The sequence below is a fragment of the Cyrtonyx montezumae genome, unplaced genomic scaffold (assembly GCF_038088225.1).
Source record: "Cyrtonyx montezumae isolate F1298 unplaced genomic scaffold, pur_monq_1.0 scaffold_2, whole genome shotgun sequence".
NCBI classification, from domain to species: domain Eukaryota; kingdom Metazoa; phylum Chordata; class Aves; order Galliformes; family Odontophoridae; genus Cyrtonyx; species Cyrtonyx montezumae.
The window spans coordinates 24824434-24846312 of NW_027071936.1; the positions used below are offsets into that span (position 1 = coordinate 24824434).

The 21879-nt window shown below is 42.3% G+C and overlaps 1 protein-coding gene across 4 annotated transcripts in view; it reads right to left on the reverse strand.

Annotated features, from left to right (window-relative positions):
• Positions 1 to 2908: 2908 nt before the first annotated feature.
• Positions 2909 to 21879, reverse strand: part of MAPK10 (mitogen-activated protein kinase 10) — a 91538-nt gene continuing 72567 nt past the window's right edge. For 2 of the 4 annotated variants that reach the window (XM_065736671.1, XM_065736672.1), the window contains 7 exons: positions 21709 to 21874; positions 19006 to 19077; positions 7492 to 7674; positions 6414 to 6538; positions 5201 to 5264; positions 4374 to 4451; positions 2909 to 3472 (listed from right to left, as the gene is read on the reverse strand). In XM_065736671.1, coding sequence (XP_065592743.1) covers positions 3330 to 3472; positions 4374 to 4451; positions 5201 to 5264; positions 6414 to 6538; positions 7492 to 7674; positions 19006 to 19077; positions 21709 to 21874 — 831 coding nt within the window. In that variant the 3' untranslated portion in view covers positions 2909 to 3329. Of the gene's footprint in view, positions 3478 to 4373; positions 4452 to 5200; positions 5265 to 6413; positions 6539 to 7491; positions 7675 to 13123; positions 13196 to 19005; positions 19078 to 21708; positions 21875 to 21879 lie in introns of all 4 variants that reach the window. The other 2 variants (XM_065736674.1, XM_065736673.1) reach the window with 2 other exon arrangements.

Below are 21879 nucleotides of genomic sequence, written 5' to 3' on the forward strand. Positions count from 1 at the left end.
AGGGAAGGAAGCAGGTCTTTGGGGAGCAACTCCGAAAAAAAGTTGCCATTGCTGCCCTTCAGCCATGAGGATGATGGCCCCTTCAGTGCTTTGAAAAAACTGCCATTACATCTCTGCATTACCAATTTTTTACATCTTTGTAATGACACCTACAGCTGCAAACTTGAGAATGAGATGAAAACTGTTCCTCAAGTCATATGTACTGATGATGTAATGGAAGAGGTAGATTTGAAAGGTCACTGTGAAGGAAGAAAAAAAAATACGTCTACCATAGTCCTGCTGCACAGAGATCTGGGATAGTAAGAAACAGGATGTGAAGAGAAAGGTCTGAAAGGAATACTCTTTCTGCACTTCAGGATAGCTACAGATTGTCACCAATGTCATCCATATTGGAGGGTACACATACTCCTGTAGGATTCAGTTGGCAGCAACAAGCCACAGACACAGAGGGAACGCCCTACCTGGCAGCCACCATTCAGTGTGGCCAGGATCATATGAGGACCAGGACCAGAAGAGACTATTGCTTTATGTTATCGATGGCTTTTTTTCTGGTGTCCAATGTGGACAGCCCTAAGTCTCCTTTGCACAAGCAGAGCTTTTCAAAGAGGAGACAAATTCATTTACTGCCAAAACCAGAGGCAGCCATTGTTATGGGCCCATTTCAGCAAGGCACTTCAACATGTGTTTGTGTTGAGCACTACTGAACACAAGGCAGAAGCACGTGCTAGTTGTGAAATTTGATACGCATCCCTATGGTAGCCACAAAACATTTGTGCAGCACTGGTGTTAGCAAAATTGGCTGCAGATAACACAGCTGTATACACCCTATGCTGTAGGCTCATTCACTGCCCATCTGCAGAACATATCCTGTGCTTCTCACATTGTTGCCCAGCACTCTTCAACCCAAACCAGACCAAATTATGCTATGGGACTCCGTGTAAAACATGGGAAATCTGTAAGCATCCATCCACTGTAAGTGGCCCTTCTGCAATTGCCTCTGTCACATCTCCATGTCACAGCTGGTGATGAACAGCATATTCCTCATGCTGACATTCTGCATCTGTTCAATTTTTGCCCTTACTCTTACATGCAGCTGAGTTTTCTTTGGGGTAAGCAGTCAAACAACACACCAGAAGGGTGCAAACTAAGGAATGTGGAACAAGTACTGGTTATCTAAGTACTGTTTATAGGTATGATGCCTTAAAACTGGAAGTGAGACATTTCATTATTGCTAAGAAGTCACCGTGGTGTTATTGCCTTCATGCCTGCAAAGCATTGCTGTTTGCTTTGATTACTTTTATGATCACCAGCATTGAAGTGAGCGTTACATCACCAAACAATGACTTGATGCTTCATGGCTTAAGAAAGAATATTGCTAACTATTTTAGCAGTGGTAAATTATTGCTTTCACAGTTACTGTTATGAGTTTTTAGAAAATCATAGACCTAATTGTATTTTCTTTTTTTTTTCTTCCCCAAATATCATCCAAAAAATATTCCTGGAGGAAAAAAGCTACATCATGTCCTAAAGCACAGGTCTGAAATAACTTCATATGCACTCTTATCTTCCCTCCTCAGCACCCAGGAGAGAAGCTTCATTTTTTTTTGTTTGTTTTCTTCCCTTTGAAGAAAAACTGACCTACTACTCCAATTGTTTTCCTATGGCAGAACAACAGATGTGTGAGCCACCTGACAGAGCAGCTACATTCCAGGAGAGTGGAAGAGAATTTGGAATACTGCATAACTGGTGAATTTAAAGTGTTCAATAAAATATTCTAAACAGCTTTTCTTTTTGACTTCAGGAAAAGCATCCCCTTTCTGTAGACTCACTCTGTGCATCTTTTCCATGTAACACAGCTGGTAGCACTTCTGGGGAGTCAGATGGCTAGTCACAAGCAAAGGAATGGCCAAAGGAACCCAGGCAAGGATGGTCTTTGCTTAGTGGTGGAGATCCCTGCAAGGGAATGACATAAAGAAGAAACCACCAGTTGGCCACAAACATGCTGAGGAGTGCTGCAGATATCCCATGCTGAACTCATTAAAAACAAAGACATACAAAAATAAATGTTGAATGTCCTTTTGACTGCAGTCTGTCTGTTCTCCAACCCTGTCACGTCCCCTAACATACAAACATATCTGGAACTCACAGCAGTGAATTTCTCTACAAAGAAATTTAATTCACTGGATATGAACAGGAGAAGCTGCTTAACAATATAAAATTTTCTGGGCATACACATGCACAAAGAACCTCCATTCTTGCTCCCAGTGCCCTGCAAAAATACATGATATGTGTCTGCCCAGGGGAGTTGTGGAATCTCCTTCTCTGGAGATATTCAAGACTCGCCTGGGTGCCTACCTGTGCGACCTAGGCTAGGGAAATGCTTTGGCAGGGAGTTGGACTCGATGATCTCTTGAGGTCCCTTCCAAACCCTATGATTCTATGCTTTCTTCTAACTTGCACTTTGCTGGGCATATCCACTCTAAAAATCAGAACTCTTCCTAGTATTCACAGACACTCTGCAGCACCATCTTCCAATACAAACTGTCCCTAAGTATATACACAGCTATCAGCAAAAAAATGTTGGTGCTACATCTTCAAGGGTCTGAGGGAGCCACAGCTCACTGTGGTTATTTTCACTTCCACAAATCCTTGCACAAGCTGTGCAGCATCATCCATGACCAAGGACACAGCATATACATGGGTAACAGCACCCATGTATGTATGCTGTTCACCTGAAATGGGCCACGTAGTTGTGTGATGCACTGAGTATTGTGCAGATTGATGTGTTCCTCTAGGCAGAACTCTACTGACGTGTGTGTGTGTGTGTGTGTGTGTGTGCTCTTCATACATGGGGAAAAATGTGTGTGTATTCCTATCTGTATATCCCTAACTGTTTATCCATACCTGCCCTGGGGAGCAGAAGATAACAGAGCAGAGTGAGGGCAGAACCGCACCGGTGTGTCATGGAGTGACACTGTGCACCTTGTCATGCCAGCGTGAGAGGACAGCTGTGGGTCGCTGGTTTTGCAGCCATTAGTTTTGCATCTTGTAGGGGTGGAAAAAAAAAATTAAAAGGATCTGAAGAATCCTTTTCCTCCCCCACCCCAGAAAGCATCATTGGAAGAAGACCAAAGCAGAGCAACTATGAGTTACATACACACTTGAGCTGAGCTGCATTACATAGCTCTGTAGGAGAAGCAGGCGGAAAAGATTTGTTTGTTTCATTTGAATCTGTGCATTTTATTCCCCTCTGTCCCTAAGCTCTGTTGCTTTCCCTCTGGACGCCGTCACCCCCTGAAGAAGGCGGGGTTCCGCAGGCAGGCGGCTAGTCACCTGCAGCACCCCAGTGGCCCCGCCGACGCTTCCAGGCTGCTGTCCGTGTCGGACGCCAGCGTCTGATCCGTGGACATGGAGGAGATGTCGTTGGCCGATGAGGATGGGGGGAGGCTCTCGCTGCTGTTCACTGCTGCACCTGTGCTACGAAAATGAACACCACTGTGATTCAACCCGAAACCTCAGAACCTCTCACAGATCGAAGAGTAGAGAACACAATCCTGTGGCAACATGTGCAGAAGTGCGCAAAGCATTCTGAACAACATGAGCAGAAGAAGGGCCCTACAGGCTGCAGACACTGAGTAATATCAGATACTTTACCCAGAAACTCTCCCCCTTGGCAGTCTGTTTTGAAAATGTACAGTTCATGTCATGCTCTATCACATGGTTTCTTACCACACCTTCTTATTTTGCTGTACATCCTATCCTTATCACTTCTTATCCATCTCCTTAGCATTACCAACACCCAACAATCAGATGTCAGCTGGGATCACATGGACATCAGCATGAGGATTCAACGAGCAAACAAACAGCCAAACCCAACCAACCAAGTACAACAGCCCTCCATACATGGGCTGGTATGAGATCATCTGGTGGCAATGCAGACATGGGTGTGGGGAGGCAAAGCTGCTTTCTCTCTTAGTTAAGGACTGGGTGCCCAAGCCCAGGACTTGGGTTGTGACAGAGTTTTTGTGCATCACAGTTCATCTGTGCTCTGTAAAATGACAGCATTAACCTTACCAATCATTCAGACTCTGCATGATGAGGAACCTCTATGAAGTTATCAGTAACATGACTAAACATTTATCGCATCCATGAATATTATTTACCATTATTATGAGCGCAGTTCGATCCCAAATTCCAAGCATACCTCATTTCAACATGACTGCTATTCAATTAATAAAGCTCAACCCACTAAAACACTGAAATGCCCTGAATTCTCTGAAATTAGTCTAACTTCTTGTGAGCCCAAATGCTTTGGACATGTTTTCTTTGTGTCAGCACAGAAAATAAATCTGTTATTCACTGGGGCTGAGTACCTGAAGGAGATGGCTGTCCTTTTACTACGCCATTTTTCGTTTTTTCTTCAGAATTCATTACTTCTTTGTAGATGAGTTCTGGAATAGAGAATTGCAACAATTACAAAAACAGTGCCTGTGATCAGGAACAATGATGACAAAATCCTCTGATGAAACAGTGCCCCTCACAGACCACCCCTGCACTGCCTTCAGATGTCTTGACAGCTCTGCTCATGTAAAGCCTCTCTTCCATTCCCCTTCTCCACTGCCAGCACTTCTTGAAGCTGAACTGAGCATGGTCATTGCCTAATGATGCACTACCTAGAAATGGAGCAGTACAGCTTTGTCTGTTATAAGAAAAATGATGGTGTACCCTCTTGTCATGCTAGCACCATGTTCTCTAGCTGATAACTTAAAATTTCAGTGAAACAATGTAATCTGCACCTCTTTTGTCAGTGTTGATCTGTACTGATAATGATAGCACCCTAAACATTTTTATCTGTGACTGCTGCTCCAGAAGCAAGGCCATGCAGATTTTCACAAAAGCAGCATGCAGGCTGGCTTTATTGCTAGTGAAAATATGTAAGTAATGGTGGTAACTATGTTAAAAAGCAGCATTTTTTAGCTGAGAATTTACTCTAACAAATATTTTTATTGTACTCTTTGTAAGTGATGCAGTTTCCAAGTGAAGCAATGGGAGGCATTACTTTCAGGGTGACCTATGCAATGTTCTCGTTATCAGGCAGAAGTTTGGTCTGGGTTTGGTTCTTGCTGTCAAGAAGAGTTCTTTGTGTTACACAGATGCACATGGGATCAGACCTCTCTACCTAACTCTCGGCTGTGCTTACCTTTCCACTCCTCAATGGTGTGCTCCCTTTCGTCCAGCTGCTTGTCATAGATCTGGGGGGGTGGCTGCATTAGAAAAACAAAATTATTCAGTACATTTTTCACTATGCTGTAAATAATTTAGCACTACTTACTTAGGTAAAGATAAATTCTCATCTCCCTCTTGGTTCGTCATTCCACAAGTGCAAAAGACCCAAACACGTGAATATTAGAAGTGCCAACATCTCTGGAAATCAACTATTTATGTGGGTTAAGATCACAATGCTTCTCTCTCATCCTCTTTAGAACAAGAGGCACAGCTGTGCTGAAATGGGATCTGGTCAGTGCTGCCATCAGTCTGCTTGTGCTGAGCCCAGAAATCCCATACACAGTTTTTGCATGGGCAAAGGATTATTGGAGGTTCAAACAGACAGCAAACGAAAATAATCAGTACTGACATTTTTAAGGCTGTGTATTAAACACCATAGTCCATAAGTGTCCAATCTTTTGGCTCACCTGGGCTGCACTGAGTGAAGAGAAACTGTCTTGGGCCACATATAGAACACACAATATAGTTATTGTATATAAGCAACGAAACATAACATGAAACTAGTGAGACATTGGACCTTGTTTTTGAGAAACTAATGTGTCTTTTGGGTTCTATGGAAGTAGCTGCAGTTCTTAGTTTGCATTTCAGACTGATGAAACCTGTTTTTTTTGTTTTTTTTTTAAGAGAAGAAGCACACAGAATTAGAGGTTCTGTAGATGGCAAAGCCATTCCCTACAGAGCACCTCTGAGTCGTATACTGTACAAAAACCTCATGCAGTCAAGATCTGATGGTTTTTTTCTTTTTGTTGTTCTTTGGGGATTGGGGCCTCTCTTTCCCATTGCTGTCAGTTAGATTTCTACAACCACTGCAGATGGAGTGCTTGTTCCATACACCCCTTTCAAACACCTCTGAGTTTATACCTATGCATGTTATACTGTCTCCCGTAGCCCAGGAACGTACACAAGCCCATCCATCATTTTAGGAATTTATGTTCCACTACAGTGTGCCTGATTCCAGGCTTCAGCATCTTGTATTGATTCTCCTCTTCCTTACACACCTCCTGCAGCACGGACATGAGCAGTTTTCTTTACAGCACAGTTGTTATCGAGCTGCCCTAAAGCAGCGGGAGCCCACGCACCATCCCTGTGCATTTCCAGCCTGTGGCACTGAGCTGCACCCCACTCACCGCCTCCACCTCGGCAGGGTCGTACCACACGTTGATGTATGGGTGCTGCAGAGCCTCATCCACTGATATGCGCTTGGCTGGATCGATGACCAGCATCTTGGACAGCAGGTCCCGGGCTTGGCTGGCTGCAGCATGGACAGCAGGAAAACACTGTGATTGGTACCATCAGTAGTTGCCCTCAGGGAAAGATTAACTGGGCTATAGGAAAATCAGAGGCTTACATGTGTGGTGAGCTCTGTGATGTGCTGATTGATTTTACCTGTTGACAACACGAAGCTCTGCGCCAATCAGAACAGACTCAGCTTTCCATAATATATATATATTTAATTATTATTGTTGTTTGGATGTTTTAATAAAGACTGCCTAAACCCATGTAAAAATCAGCAGCAGTTCATGCTACCAGTGCTGTGTTCTGACACTGCAACCTAAAAGTGGCATTTGCTGGCTCAAGCACATGTGCCTCCTGCATCCAAAATATCACACCATGTCATTTCTACTCATTAGTTCAAAACCCATAAATATGTCATTATCTGAATGTATTCTAAGAGTATAGAATTCTGTGTGTCCCAAGGTGTTTGCTCAGACCTTTCCCTTTACCCTCATGGCAGAAGTGCTATAAAGCAGCTCTTAACTGGGAGAATAATAATTCTGTGTAATGTGATGACACACACCTTGCAAACAGCTAAGAGCAGTTAGGAGTCACCCCTATAAGCACCCTGCAGAATTCAGGAGATGCAAGACAGCACAGGTTTGTTCCAGAGTTGCAAGGAAAAGTTTTTTATACCAAACACACATTAATCACTATTTCTAATTGAAGATCTACGTCTTGCCGACGTAAACCGTGGCTTCAATACATGACTGAAACCATTGCAAAATGTGTCACTGTATATATGTGTGTGTGTGTGTGTGTGTGTGTGTGCATATACAACCATATAGCATAGAGCAGTATATCCAGTAACATCATCATTAAAAGTCCTCCTGACTAAACACATTAAAAAGGAGTGCAACAACAGAGAAGAAAAAGGGAAGGAAACCTCCCTTGCGTGGTGGCTGTTGACATGCGAACTATGGTACACACCTTTGAGTTTGTTGTGTTCTGAGTCAGCTGGGAAGAGAGAATCAGGAAACAGTTTGGGGAAGGTGAGGCCAGCGTATTTGGGCCGGTTCTCCACGTAGTTCCGCACTGTTGGCTGCAGTTTCTTCATGAACTCTGGGCAGGGTGTTCCCAGCTGCTCTATGACTTTATTCCACTGGTCAATATCTGGACATTGGGAGTTAAGGAAAACACAACAAAAGCCCCAGTCCCCAACCTTTCTGTATGACCATTTCCTGGGAATGCCCAGAGGTTCCCACTCCCTCCATGTAGCCTCAGCAGGTGTTCTCTTTTCCATTGTATGCCCCCACGTTCTCCTGCCCTCCAAGGGCACCACACTCTCACAAGTCTATATTATCCGTGAGTACTGCACACACCCAAACCCAACAGCAAGTGTGGGACTGACAGATAGGAAACAGGTTGTCATGCTTATAAAGAAATCCTATTACAGGCAATTTGTATTGAACTCTTTGGTTTTCTCCTTCAGGTTTTGTTTTGTTTTCTTGAACCAATTGTTACACATCTGATAGATAATTTGTGGTTCTTGCAGCCATGCTCAGAACAGAATTTACTGTGCCTAAAAAAAAATGTAAAGTGCATGACCAGAAACATGGCACCATTACTACATCACACTAATTCATAGAGTTTGATGACAAGATAAAAAAAGCATGGGGGAAGAGGCAGATGCAGACATGGGAACATTTACACTATGAAATGTGGTGAAAGGTGCTTCGGAAGCACCTAGAAGGAATAAGATTTTACAAGACAACATCCACAGTTTTTCAGCACAGGAATAGGGTTTTTATTGCTTATGTATGTTATCATTGTCATAACTGTGGAGGAATTCGTTGAAAATAAAACACAGTTCCTCACAGTCCAGGAGAAGAAGTGGGCCCACGGAATGAGGGGAAAAGAAAACAAACGTAACAGTGAGCAAAAAGTAGACTATTGGTGCAGCAGCTGTTTCAGACCTTCAGAGAAATTATCTTGTTTAGGGAAATGGAAACTAGGGACTCTCACATCATTTGAAAACTCAGCAGAGACTTAATTGGACCTCTCCTGAAATGACACCTTTGTAAAGATAAATAAATAAATAGATAAATCAGTCAAATACCACATTTAAAAATTACAGCCTAGTCAAACGTACTCACAAGAATAAAAATGGTTTAAACATCTTTTCCTAAACAAAAACCAGGGATTCAGGGCTGTAGCCTCTCAAGGAGTACCCTGAGCATTTCATAAAGAGTATGAACAGAAGGTCCAGGGTGACACTGTGGTTTGGGTTCACATTGGCACACTACACAGTTAAGCCTAGTGTAGATATAGGCCTTTCTGAGGAACACTGAGCTTTGGCCAGCTGGGAACATGAAGTTTTGGTCAAAGGAACTGGTTATTCGTAAACAAGTGATCTATGGGGACAGTTGAGACTTCATCATGGTCTGTATCTGTCATCACAGGAAAACACACCGGCCATGCAGACAGCACTTGCACTGAGAAGAGAAATTGGTCCCAACCTAGGTTTATTGGCTGATGGTGGCACCAACCCTGCAGCATTTTTTTACTAACACAAAGTTACAGATAGTCAAGAAAACACCACTCAAAAATGTGGCTTCTTTTAATTCAGGTTTATCATTCGAATGTGGCCCCATGTTAGCTAGGGTAATGTGCTGACCTCCTTTGCTCTTTGCACTCTTAGAGCGTCTTAAAATTGCTCTGCTGTGCTTTCTGAATACTTGGTCATTAACTCGCAAAATGGAAATGGAGACTGAGGTCTGTATTATTCTAAAACGATGCACAAAGTTCCTAATGGAAAAAATAGTATTTTGATGCACAGTAAAGTATTTCTATTAAAAAACACTAAATTCAGTTTTCACAATGAATCCAACTGCTGAAATGTACAGGCTGAAAGTTCAACATCATTTTTGCTTCTGTTTCCACTACTGCAATTGTAAATTTTATTTCACAAGAGCCACATTTTGTTCCTTCAGCTGCACTGCAGCCTTGAGTTAAATTATATTTCTGCAAATATGCAAAAAATCAGGAAATAGAGCTTGACTATTAGGGAAAATTTACAGCACTTCACTGTAAGAAAAAAAAAAAAAGAATTTCTAAAGAAAATACTGCAGTTGCAATAAATAAATAAATAAATACAGTTTACGTCTGAAGAAAGAAATTAAGAAATTTAGAAAATATTGCCCACGTGCTTAAGCTAGCTAGCATCAAAACAGAAATAATTTTTTCCCTTCTAATATTTTGACTACATGAATGACACAGTATTTGAGCCAGTAATTATATTTTCTTAAGTTAAATGAGACTGTGCAGGAGATACTGTTTGCAGTAGGATGATGATACTCTTTAATACACATAACATTTGGCCCCTCGTTCTTCCCTGAGAGCACTCAACTGTTTAACCCTCAGCAATTAATTAGCATTTGTTTATTCTTCTGAAAAAGGTGGGAAGGAGGAGTGAGAAATAAAAGTCTCTTGTTGCAAATCCAATGGGCAAACCATGCCCAGGGACCAAGAACTGCAATTCCACGTTACTTCAAAGCATGACTCTGATAAAAATGTCTCTTTCCCAAATCCTCCTCAAACAGCACCTGCAGACTCTAGTAGAAAACACACGTTATTCTGCCAAAGTGCCTGTGTTTATTGCTGGATGGCATTATGACAGCAGAATACCTTGTTTTCCTGCCCAACAGACTGGAATCTACTTTCCTCATCTATCAAGCACACACCCACGTTGATCTCACTGCATCAGAGCAAGGATTTGTACCTTCTGTATTAACACATAACTTGTGGAGTTGGGTACAACAGAAACATGTCAAATCCCACTTTCACTTTTACATGTAAGCACCATGAACGTGACCTGTTCATGGTATTTCTCCCTCATAACAGACTGAGAGGGTGAATTTATCTCATTATCATCTCAGGATCTTGAAGGACCACCCTTCTGGGAGTTTTCTGCTTAAATGCTTATTTTCCATCTATGAAAACTGACTGCATTGTTTAATCCCAGTTTTTGATGCACTCAGCTTGCCGAATTACAATCATTACTGTGAGCAGCTCTGCGTTCCTCACCCCAACACCAAACTTTACCAACAACATGGGTGGCTCAACCCACATTCAGCTTTGACGCTGGATTCCTCTCTCTCTCCCCTCCTACTCAGAAAAACAACCAACCAGCTTCACTACAGGTATCATCTGTGCAAGACAAATTTTTTCCTCATGGTACCATAATTTACATACTGATGTCAGCTCAGTTTACAATAAACACAGAAGAAATACAGAATGATAACATTTGACAAGACAAAAATGTGGGATATTTTCTGTGATAAGGGGATTGCTTTGAGAAGAAGGGGGCATTTGGAAAAATTAGACCATAAAAAATATTTTGCCACTAAAAGGTAAAAAGAAAAGGTAAAAAAAGAAAAGGTAAAGAAAAGGTACAAAATTCTCTACAACCCTTAACCGGTGGATGAAGGCAAACCATTCACTCTTCTGTTAGCTTTTCTAACCACAGTACTGCAGAGATGCCAGTGATGTTCCATGCAGCATGAGGCAGGTGGCACCATGGCCCCAGCACCCTTCTGGCTGGCTGGTGGTGGCAGCAGCCCTCTTCCTGTGGTGCTGAACGGACGCTGGTGGAACACAGAGAAATGCAGGGCAGAGCATAGAGCACAGTGCGAATTCAGCAACGTGTTGTAAATAGAAACGATGAATGTCAGCCCAGTTACAGAACAATCCCAAATGCATCAGCAGCTGCTCGTGCTGATTTCAGTGGGATTGTTGCAATAAGAAGCTGCCCATAATGGTTTAATTATGGAGGCTTTGTGTGATCTCTTTTAAATAATTCTGCAGCCATTTGAAAGAAAGCAATTTTAAAGCGCTGAGTGGGACGAATTCAATTTGCCAACACCACGAAGTTCAACAAGGTCCTGCACCTGGGTCGGGGCAATCCCAAGCACAGATACAGGTTCGATGGAGAACAGCTTGAGAGAATACATGAGGAGAAGGATTTGGGTATGTCAGTTGGTGAAAAAATCAACATGAGCCGACAATATGTACACTCAGAAGACCAACTGTATCCCAGTGATAGCTGTGACCAGAAGCGTGACCAGCAGGTTGAGAGAGGTGATTCTGCCCCTCTACTCTGCTCTCATGAGACCCCATCTGGAGTACTGTGTCCAGTTCTGGTGCCCTCAACACAAGAAAGACATGGAGCTGTTGGAGCAGGTCCAGAGAAGGACCACAAGGATGATCAGAGGGCTGAAGCACCTGCCCTGTGAGAACAAGTTGAGAGAGCTGGAGCTTTTCAGCCTGGAAAAGAGAAGGCTCCAGGCAGACCCTAAAGTGCCCCTCTACTACCTGAAGGGGGGGCTACAGAAAAGCTGGCAGGGGCTGTTTATAAGGGCAGGTAGCAAGAGGACAAGGGGAAATAGTTTTAAACTGGAAGAAGGTAGATGTAGACTAGATATTAGGTAGAAATTCTTTACTGTGAGGGTAGTAAGGCACTGGTACAGGTTGCCCAGTGAGGTAGTGGATGCCTCCTCCCTGGAAGCATTCAAGGCCAGGCTGGATGGGGCTTAGAGCAACCTGTTCCTGATGTATAGGCAGGTGTCCCTGCCTATAGCAGGGGTTTAGAATTTTACACAATTTTAAAGGTCCCTTTCAACCCAAACCATTCTATGATTTTATGAATTCCTGCTGTGCTTATTTGTGGATTTCTCTGATGATACCCTATAACACTTCAGTCCAAAACTGTAAAGCAGTTCAGACAGCAGCACTGAGCTGCACTCAACCTACACTGCAGTTATTACCCACCCCCCTTTCACTGAAAACAGAGGCACAGCCTGGGACAGACCCTCCTGGAACACTAATTGTGCTAAAAAGTTCCCAGGGTACTGTGAGAGGTGTTCTGCCACACCTGCCAACAAGATGCACTTCGGAAATTCACATGAAATTCACAGGAGTTTTGGAATTCCTTTCAGTCTAACATCAGTTAGATGCAAAAATCAAAGCAGAACATTAGATAAGGTCATGAAAAGATTACCACCATTGCCTACTCCCATTAATTTTCTGCTCTTCAGATACTTCTTTTCACATTTTAATGAAAATGTTGTACCCTTTAAAGCATGAGTGAGCTACAAAGGGAGCACTACACTGAATTAGTATCTATGTAATGTTATACACATACACTCTGTCAGTAGAAGTTCCTAACCTGAGGCCATTTCTTTCCTTCTCTGCTACCCCAGCACCTCTTGCACAACAGCCAGAAACCAGATTAAAGTTACTCTTGTCTGCCTCCTGAAGGCAGAGCTTCTTTTCTCACTGTCCTGAGGTGAACAGCAACTTGTACCCATCGCATCACAGCCTGAACTTAAGGACTCTCGGTTATGAGGCAGGAAAAACTCATAATGTCCGCACATTTGTAACAGAGCACAGCCAGAAACAAGTTTGCCATGTAAGGCTGTGGTAAAGTGATAGCTTACGGGTGTTTGGACTTCAAGGATTTGGAGTTGGGACTGAGCCCTGCTGCATGGATGCAGCCCTGTGCGTGGGACTGGAGGAGAAGGGTTGGGTGCCCACTGAGCCAAGTGGCTGCGAGGAAGGATACGATCAGTGCCAGGAAACAACACAGCACCTTTAACCATTTCGCCCATGATGCACCCTACTGACCACATGTCGACTGAAAACAGAAATGAAATGGAGGTAAACAAGCAAACAGGAACACAACAACAAATCAATGAGAGATGTATCCGACCGCACGTGGCATAGGAGCTGCCCTGTGCTCTTTGGAGCTGTTCCACTCGTGCACGCAGGGGCTGTGGCAGCACAGCAGATCTAGGAGAAATCCACTCCAACAGCTCTCTTTACCCCAATATGGCAGAAATACAATAATATTACATAAAAAAAACCCCAACAACAACAACAAAAAAACCTGAATGAGATCCACAGCTGCTTACTGTATCACAAGAACCCTTTTTATAATTCAAATTCACTGACTGGCATTTTTTTTCCTCTTTGAACATTTTTGTTTGCATTCATTATCCAGGTTCATACCCCTCTGCACTGAAAGTGAATGCTGCTCTTTGCATTCAGTGAGGAGGTGCAAACTGCTTCATTTCAGCTACAGAGATACATCCACATTTCCTGAAGTGGAACAGTCTGACGCCACAAAAGCAGCCTGGATCCCAAGAAGACACATCCACCTCTTAGTCAGCGGTGTGAAGAAAAGTTGTGGTGCACACTGGACTCCCACAGTGCTCCCTTGAAGCTTCCTGGCTTCCTCCCATCAGCACTCTGTGAGGCCAGAAGTACATGGGGTTCAGGAATCTCCTGATTTTTGTTCTATGTGACAGGGAACACCAATTCCTCTACAGGACAGTGGAGACACAACAGCATTGAGCTGTACTTTCTGCACTGAATTCCAGAGCAAGTCAGGGAACTGTTTATCTATTACAAGAAGAGCAGTTCAGCTGGGCTACACAGCTAGCCACTATCTAAACTGGAATATGGTATGGAAAAATCACACTCTTCACATCCAGCGTGGAACTAAGGCAGTACTTTTCTCAGTACTGACACCATAAAACCACATTACCTCTGCTGCCCTTACTCTATGATTAAGCCATAGGGCATAGAAGCATGAAAGGCAGCAGCCTGTTCTCTCAGGGCCAGAAATTGGGGGAGAAAAGGAAAGCATCATGCCGCTGGGTTACATGTATTCCTGCAATGTTACACTGAACAACAGCTAAAAAGGGACTGAGTTCTGAATGCAAACATCTGAATCTGAGGAAAATGTTTCGTGCTAGGTTTAAAGGTTATCTGCTGCTTTGTTTAGCATATAAGAAGCTGAATCTCTCCAAAACAAATAGTTAAACAAATAGAGAAATGAACAGAAGGCTATTTGTTGGGAGGCAATAAGCAAACCCAGAGATGCAAATTATTGCTGCTTTCATCACAAGCTGGATAGCATGCAAAGTATTAGGGGAAGGTCAAGCAAGCAGTTGTTTGTTCAGCTGTTGTTAACCCCCTTGTATTGCCAGAGGTTGCCTTGGGTCATCACTGCTCTACGCTGCGGCCAGTAAGATCCACTGCCCACCTTCTGAACTCAAAGTGTTGTGAGGCAGAGATTATTGCTCTGTTCTATTCCTCAGGTTTAGGAAAGGAAACTTCAAAAACTGCCAAGTAAGAAGCAGTGAAGAGAAACATCTGAATATATCTGATGACTGAAGAGAATAACCGTTGCCTTCTTCCTTGCCTTACCCCAATGCTCCTCCAAGCCAATCAGAAATAAACCAGATCAGAGCTGAAGTGTCACTACAAGTTCAAGAGAAGCAGTTTACTGAAGGTCAGGGTTTGTTATAGCCCATATCCAGCAGAAGTGGTCAGAAACCTGTGAAGGATTTGAGAGCACTGTGTCATACTCCACTAGTCTCAGTCCTCTGTTACATGGAGTCCAACACAAACTCAGAGATAACATGAGATATTTTAGTAGCTCAAACACCAGGAAAACAAACACCAAAAAATCTCAGAGCATTTTCACTCAATTCCATGAAAATCTACCTTGGTTCAAATTATTTTTTTCCAAATGCAAGATATTCCCAAAGACTGGTAATGGTTCACAAAAAATGTGGAATATCCTTAAACTTCAAAAAAATGCACACTGGTATTTGCTGTCACATACATAAGTGCACAGCTCAAGGCACAGTCTCAGCAATTCTTTGCCTTGATGCTTTAGGATCACCTGAAATTGAGTGATAATGGGTTAAATCTACAACTTGATTCCTGATTCTTTGAAGTGAAATGTCTTAGATTTGCGCAGCCCCTGGTGAGAGGTCTCTTCTGCATCAGAACACCTGTGATGTGGATTACCAGGAGTGAAAAAAGAAGAGTTGGAAGGGATCTGATCCATGTCTATAAATATCTAAGGAGTGGGAGGCAAATGAACGAAGCTGGACTCTTCTCAGCAGTGTGTGGTGATAGGACAAGAGGAAATGGCCAAAAACTGAAGCATGGGAAGTTCCACACAAATGTGCATGGGAACTTTTGTCACAGTGAGGGTGACAGAGCACTGGCACAGGCTGCCCAGAGAGGTTATGGGGTCTTATCTGGAGATGTTCAAGACCCACCTGGACGCCTACCTGCGCAACCTGGGCTAGGGAGCTGCTTTGGCAGGGGGGTTGGACTCGATTTTTTCTAGAGGACCATTCCAACCCCTACAAATCTGTGATTCTGTGAGTAATTTTTAATTATTACATCTTATTATTACTACTATCTTTTAAAAAATCCCTATGAGCCTGCTCACTGCACAAAACTCTCATGAAATTAATTCCCAAGCTTTTTTTTTTTTTTAATCAGTCCACCTGAGTGCATAGATATGTTTCACAATAGGAGCAAATTTTCCAGGGACACTGCATGCTTCTCTGGCACAGCCAGCTCAAGAAATTTCATACAAATCATGTGGAAGCATTTCCACTATGCAGCAAATCTAAACCTCTAGGCCACTCCCTGGTTCTGATCCCATGTTGAACAGAGCAGAAATACCCTAGATCAAGCCAAATTTAAGCCACTAGGCTTCTATTGCAATATATTTCTATGGCCAAAGATGTATTTCAGCTTTGATCTCCTTAAGCACTCTCACATAAACTCACTGGAGCATGACCCTTTCCACTCCTCTCTGCTACTGGAAAGTGCTCTTACCCTAGTTCCAGCTGGAACAGTGGAACATCATTGTGGCTTCAGCAGCTTTGATCCTAATACAATTATCTCACACAAAAATATACAGACTGTTTTGAGTTCTGTCTTATCTTAAAAACAAGCAAACAAGCAAATAAAAAAGATACATGAATACATTTCCAATTCATAACAGGAAATTGTCCAAGATCCGGAAGTTATTATTAATGAGAGCTGATTACAGCTTTCAGCTGTGTCCTGGAACTTTCAAAATCTCTCATACTTCTGCAGCACCCAGAGATGGGCAGCTTTCAATTGTTGCCACTGTTACAAAAGTAACAGAGAAAGAATGGAGGAAGCATCAAGCAAATGTGGAGAGAAGCTCAGAAACTGACTTCAAAGGCTTACCAGGTTTTGACAGTAATACTTTTATCTGTAAATCCATCTGGAAATCAACCAAAAGGTACATTTTTGACAGTTTCAGACAAAGAAGTCTTCCTACCTTGGGCAGCTAAAAAGAAACAAAGGGATTTTCTGTGTGATTTTCCTGCTGGTACACTCTAGGTGGATGGAAAACATTCTGATTTTTTGAACATCAGTGGGCTTACTGGAAACTGACAGCATTGGAATGGCCAATCCTCTGCCCTGCTCTGGCTCAAGTGTCCTACCAGGTTCTGTAGATACAGGACCTCAGCAACATTGCCTTTTTGCTAATGAAGGGAGCACTTAATTGAATGTGGATTCAGAGAGCACTGCAATAACGTTTAGAAACTTCTTTTGTAACGTACAATTTCAGTTTATCCTAACTGGAATAGTTGTTGTATACTTGTACCACAGTCTGTACAGAATTCAGAGCTTTCTTACAGAAACTTAGAATTTCTTATTCATGCAGGTGAAAATCTGTTATTCATTATCCCCATCCTTTAATTTCCACTAGGACTTCAGAAATACAATTCCATTTCAAGTTAGCAGTAACTGTAATGACTCGGCTTAATTGTTCCTTTCAGGTCAGCTTTCAAACTTTGGCTTTCCCTGATACCTGGCAGCAGCTGTCACGTTTTTCTGGAATGCACACTGCTCAGGTTGCATGCATGGATGTCCCTACTCCAGGCAGGAAACAAATCAGATCCTGATACTGAGAGCAAAACACATAACATTACTTTGAGAAGAATGTATAGACTCCTTTTATTCTTTATTCCCCCTGTCCTTTTTACTCCAGATCACCTGAAAAAAGCCACTGATAATACACAGTGGCAGCTGTGACCTAGCCCAGACACACAACATTTCCAGGAATGGAACTGCAGTGATTTACTATGTTGATCTGTCACCATATTCATACATTTTCTGGATTTGTTCAACAGCTCGATCAGTATTCTGCTGCTACCCCCAAATAAGACATTGTCATAACAGAAAAAAATGTAATAAGTCCCTTGCTCATATGATCTTTTTCAGAACTATGTAATTTAACTTAGATGGCTTGTTACATTTTGCCTCTTGAAATGTGCAGAACACAATATCTTTTATTGTTGTAAAGGAAAGCCATCTGCTAACGTCGTGCCACATTTTTTACACTGAAATATCTTTTTTCCCCTTTATTCTGGTTGCTTGTTTAATAAACTACAACATGAGCGAAACACCTCCAAATAGTTCAGAGTGCCATCCCTATTGGAAGCTTAAACTCACATCTATTATAACAAAAAGAGGACAAGAGCATGGCATTTAGAGATCTGAAAATTTTCAGAGCCAAGCTGTCCAACACTACAGAAATCAATGGAGAGCCAGTAAAATAAAAATACAAATCTTTGGTTCCATGACTGTCTATGTACAAAGCAGGATTTTCTCTATCCCAATGCTAGCCTCTGTGTCCACAGATATTTAGAGTATTTTTCTGTCAGTCTGCTGAAAAGAATTGCTTTGGTTTTGAATGTGAAAAAAACGTGTCACATTGGTGGATGTTATTCTGATGGGCCAGCTGTACACTCCCTGCCCTTCCAGCCACACAGGAGGGTTGTCTGGCTGAGCTAGTACTAAAATGAAGGCTCAGTACACACCTCCTCTTTGTGTCCATTTTCTAATATTGCTTTCACCACTTTGAAAGTGGTAAAAATAATATCATCCAAGATGAGAAGAACAAGATGGGAAGGAAATGCAGTTTAATCTACAGGACAAACCTCATGCAAGTAAGGGAAAGTTCATTTTCACACTAAGCACCTTATTTCATTCCCATTTGGAAACCACACTGGAGATACAGTTGCCTTAAACTGTGTAAGTCAAATTTGCTTTCAGTTTTAAGGAAAAAAAAATGTTGTATTGACCCAACTGGGAGCCCATACAGCATTGATATGAACCCAAATCCATGATGCATTAGCAAGCAAAAGATCATGATGTCACCACAAATGCTACAATGTCACTGTTTCCAAATCACTGAAGCAGAAAAACAGAGTTACAGGAACCAGAAGGGGCAAAATAGGATTTTTTTCTGTATTTTTCCTTTGAAGAATAATCAGCAAAGCTATCCAATTTGCAGTCATAATGCTTGTTTCCTATACTGCTTATCAGTATCACATAAGAATTGAGTAAAGTGGAATGATTACAGCCGTTAAAATAAAGTAACTTTTTTGGCTGAAATAATTCAGTGCATCTATTCTTCATTTTTGATGTTGTCCATATCAGTAGTGTGCTATTTCTATTCACTCATACCTCTGGGATTCAATTTCTTGCTTCTATCTTTGTAATCCTGGTACATTTGTTACACGACAAAGAGGGTGGGTGGAGGAGAGGAACAAATGATGGGTGAAGCTGCAGCACATGGCACAAGGATACAATCCCTTCCTGGAAAGAGGATTTTGTGGCGAACCATTTCTCCCATAATGCATCCCACAGACCATATATCCACTAGGACAGCAGAGACAGGAGGTGGAGAAGGAGGAAAAAAAGCAAAGTTAACTATGACATTTCACACCTAAGCAGAGGGACAAAGAGCAGGGTGAGCAGAGCAGTACCGATCATTTTGGTTTTAGTTTTTTCTTTCCCCACATCTCACAGAAGCTCATATAAACACATAAGGACAAGCTGTGTTAGTTGGCTCGGTGGTAGTGAGCAACAATGATGCAAGAAATTCAAAACTAATGTTGTTGGAAAAAGGGTCACCATTGGCAAATAGCAACTGCACCAAACCATGGTGTATGCTGAGTTTATGATGAAAAAAACCAATTTGTTTTTAAATGAAAAAGCAAAGCCAACAGCCCAGGCAGTGATCATCTGGAACAAAGCCCACCGGCAGCTAGGTAATCTGTCAATTCCATCCTGTAGCAGTGCACAGGAGGTTCCCAGTGGAACTACTACTGTAAGGAAAGGCCACGTGGATAAGTACCACACTTAGGGACTATCTACAACTGCTGCTTGAGGATCTGAACCCATGTCCCATCCGTATGGAACTATCTGCACATGCCCTTCAGTGTCTCTATACGAACTGGAAAGAACCAGAGCATAAGACTGGTCTGCAATCTTCTTTAACTCTATTGTTACTCAAAATAAATGCTAAAATAAATAATTACTTTGTAGAACAAGTACCCACAAGACTATTTCTTATCCTCCTGATCTTGCATTCAGGGTTTAGGTGTAATGAACACAGTCACATTATCTGTTTGAAACCAGTAGGTATTTTTTCTTCCCTTCAAGTTTTACAAGAAAAAAAAAAAAAGAGCAAGTACAGAATGACACAGTGTGCTCAGAAAGAAAAGATCCAGATTCAATGTGAAGGGGAAAAGCTGCCTTAAAAACTGCTTTGCATCCTCACTTTGAGGCCACATTGGATCTCTATGGCCACTTTCTCCTAATTTACTTCCCCCGTTTTAACCTTCAAAAGCAATCCAAAATATACCAAAGAAACAAACAACTCATTTCTTGGTCAGACAAAATAAAGGTGAAACGTTCCATCTGGGACAAGGAGGGTACAGGGTATGGGGCACAGGACAGCAGGAGCATGCCTGAGGCTGCAGCGGTTTTCTTCACAGTGATGGCTTTGGGAGCTTCCCCAGGAAGCGCAGCAAACCAGTGTTAATGGTACATCTTTAGCCAACCCAGTGCAGAAAGAAAATGAAAGCAGTGAATAGTCCTTATACAGGCAACGGGCATAGTAAGGGAAAAAAAGGAGGGGAGCTTCAGTAATGTGGCAGCACAGGAGCAGGGAGCAGAGAGCAGCCCTTCTGTTCCTTCCCTGGGAGATATGGCAACAACTTTTGGTACTTTCCCAGCTGTGCTCTTCATCACAAAATATCCCTAAGATTTTCTTAGTGTCATTTTAATCATGTGAGAACTGAGTGCATTCTCTGTCCTTTCAAGGATAATTACAACAAAGATTCCTTTACTAAATGTTTTGAAAGAAAAAACAAGCGGGTATTTGGCTAAGGAGTTGCAAAGCGTGCTGAGCCCAGGTCAAGTTGATAAGGACACTCATCAAAGTCCTTTAAGAAACACTGCTCTCTTTATAAATATTTTTCTGTTCTGTTATAATCTACTCAGTAACTATTCCCTTGACTTCCACACTAAAATCTGCTCTATACATTCATAAACATCACAAACAATCCAAACACCTTTGTCTTTGATAAGTCTCTTAGTCAAACAGAAGAGTGACAACTTCTGACAGCAGAACCTGAGCCAGAGCACTTTTCTCCACCACATGCTTTATCCCCTCCTTCCCTGTCCAATACATCTGGCGCTCTGAGTTTATGTATAAAATGAGAATCACATTTAAAGTTTCCCCTTTATTCTTTGCCAAATGTGCATTGTCCATGCTTGTTTCCCTTAGCATGTGTCCCCTCCCTGCTTTTCCCAGTGTTTCCAGGGACCAAAAGTTCCCTAGTTCTCTCCTGGACTCTTCAGAGCAAAATCCCATTCACGTCTGGATGGAAATTACATCCGGATGCAAATATAGATGCATGATTTCTTTTTATAAAAATAAACGCTTCATGTTTTTTTCCCTCTTCTCTCCAACTCTACTTTCAATAAAGAAGAAACTCAAACTGCAGAATTTACATGTAGATCTCAGCCACATTACAATGGTCAGCAAAGCCTGCAACTTCAATTAAACCTATTTAAAGATAGAAATTGGTCTTGAAATTCAGATTCCCAGATTTGAAGGAATCAGAGAAAGGCCAGTATTCTCTGCTTTATCTTCTTCCTCTCTCAAACAATCCCTTGTGCATCAGTCCCAGCAGTTTGTGCCCTATTTCATAGCCACAAAAGTAAAACACACAGTGCTTGGAAAGGGCTCTTTCTGTTTGATTATCTTAACAATAACAAATAACAGTTTCCCATTATTCTGCAGTCCCACACTGATAGCTCCACCACTGCTACACACCAAAACCAGTAGGTGCCTGCAGCACCCAAAGGTGAGAACCTCCTCCCCGTTGCCTGACTTTTACATTTGTGATGTCTTTTCCTGATACATTTTCTGTTTCTTCTCCTGGTGCCCTACATCCACAGAGCCACATCACACCTGTGTGCTCTGACATGCAGCCCTACCGTTCTCCTTGTAGCCCATTCCCAGGATGACCTCTGGTGCTCTGTAGTACCGTGTCACCACGTATGGAGTCATCATGAAACTGGTGCCTGCAGTCCTGGCCAGCCCAAAATCCAAAATCTTCAACGTGCAATCAGATTTTACCACAATGTTACTTGGTTTTAAATCCTGCA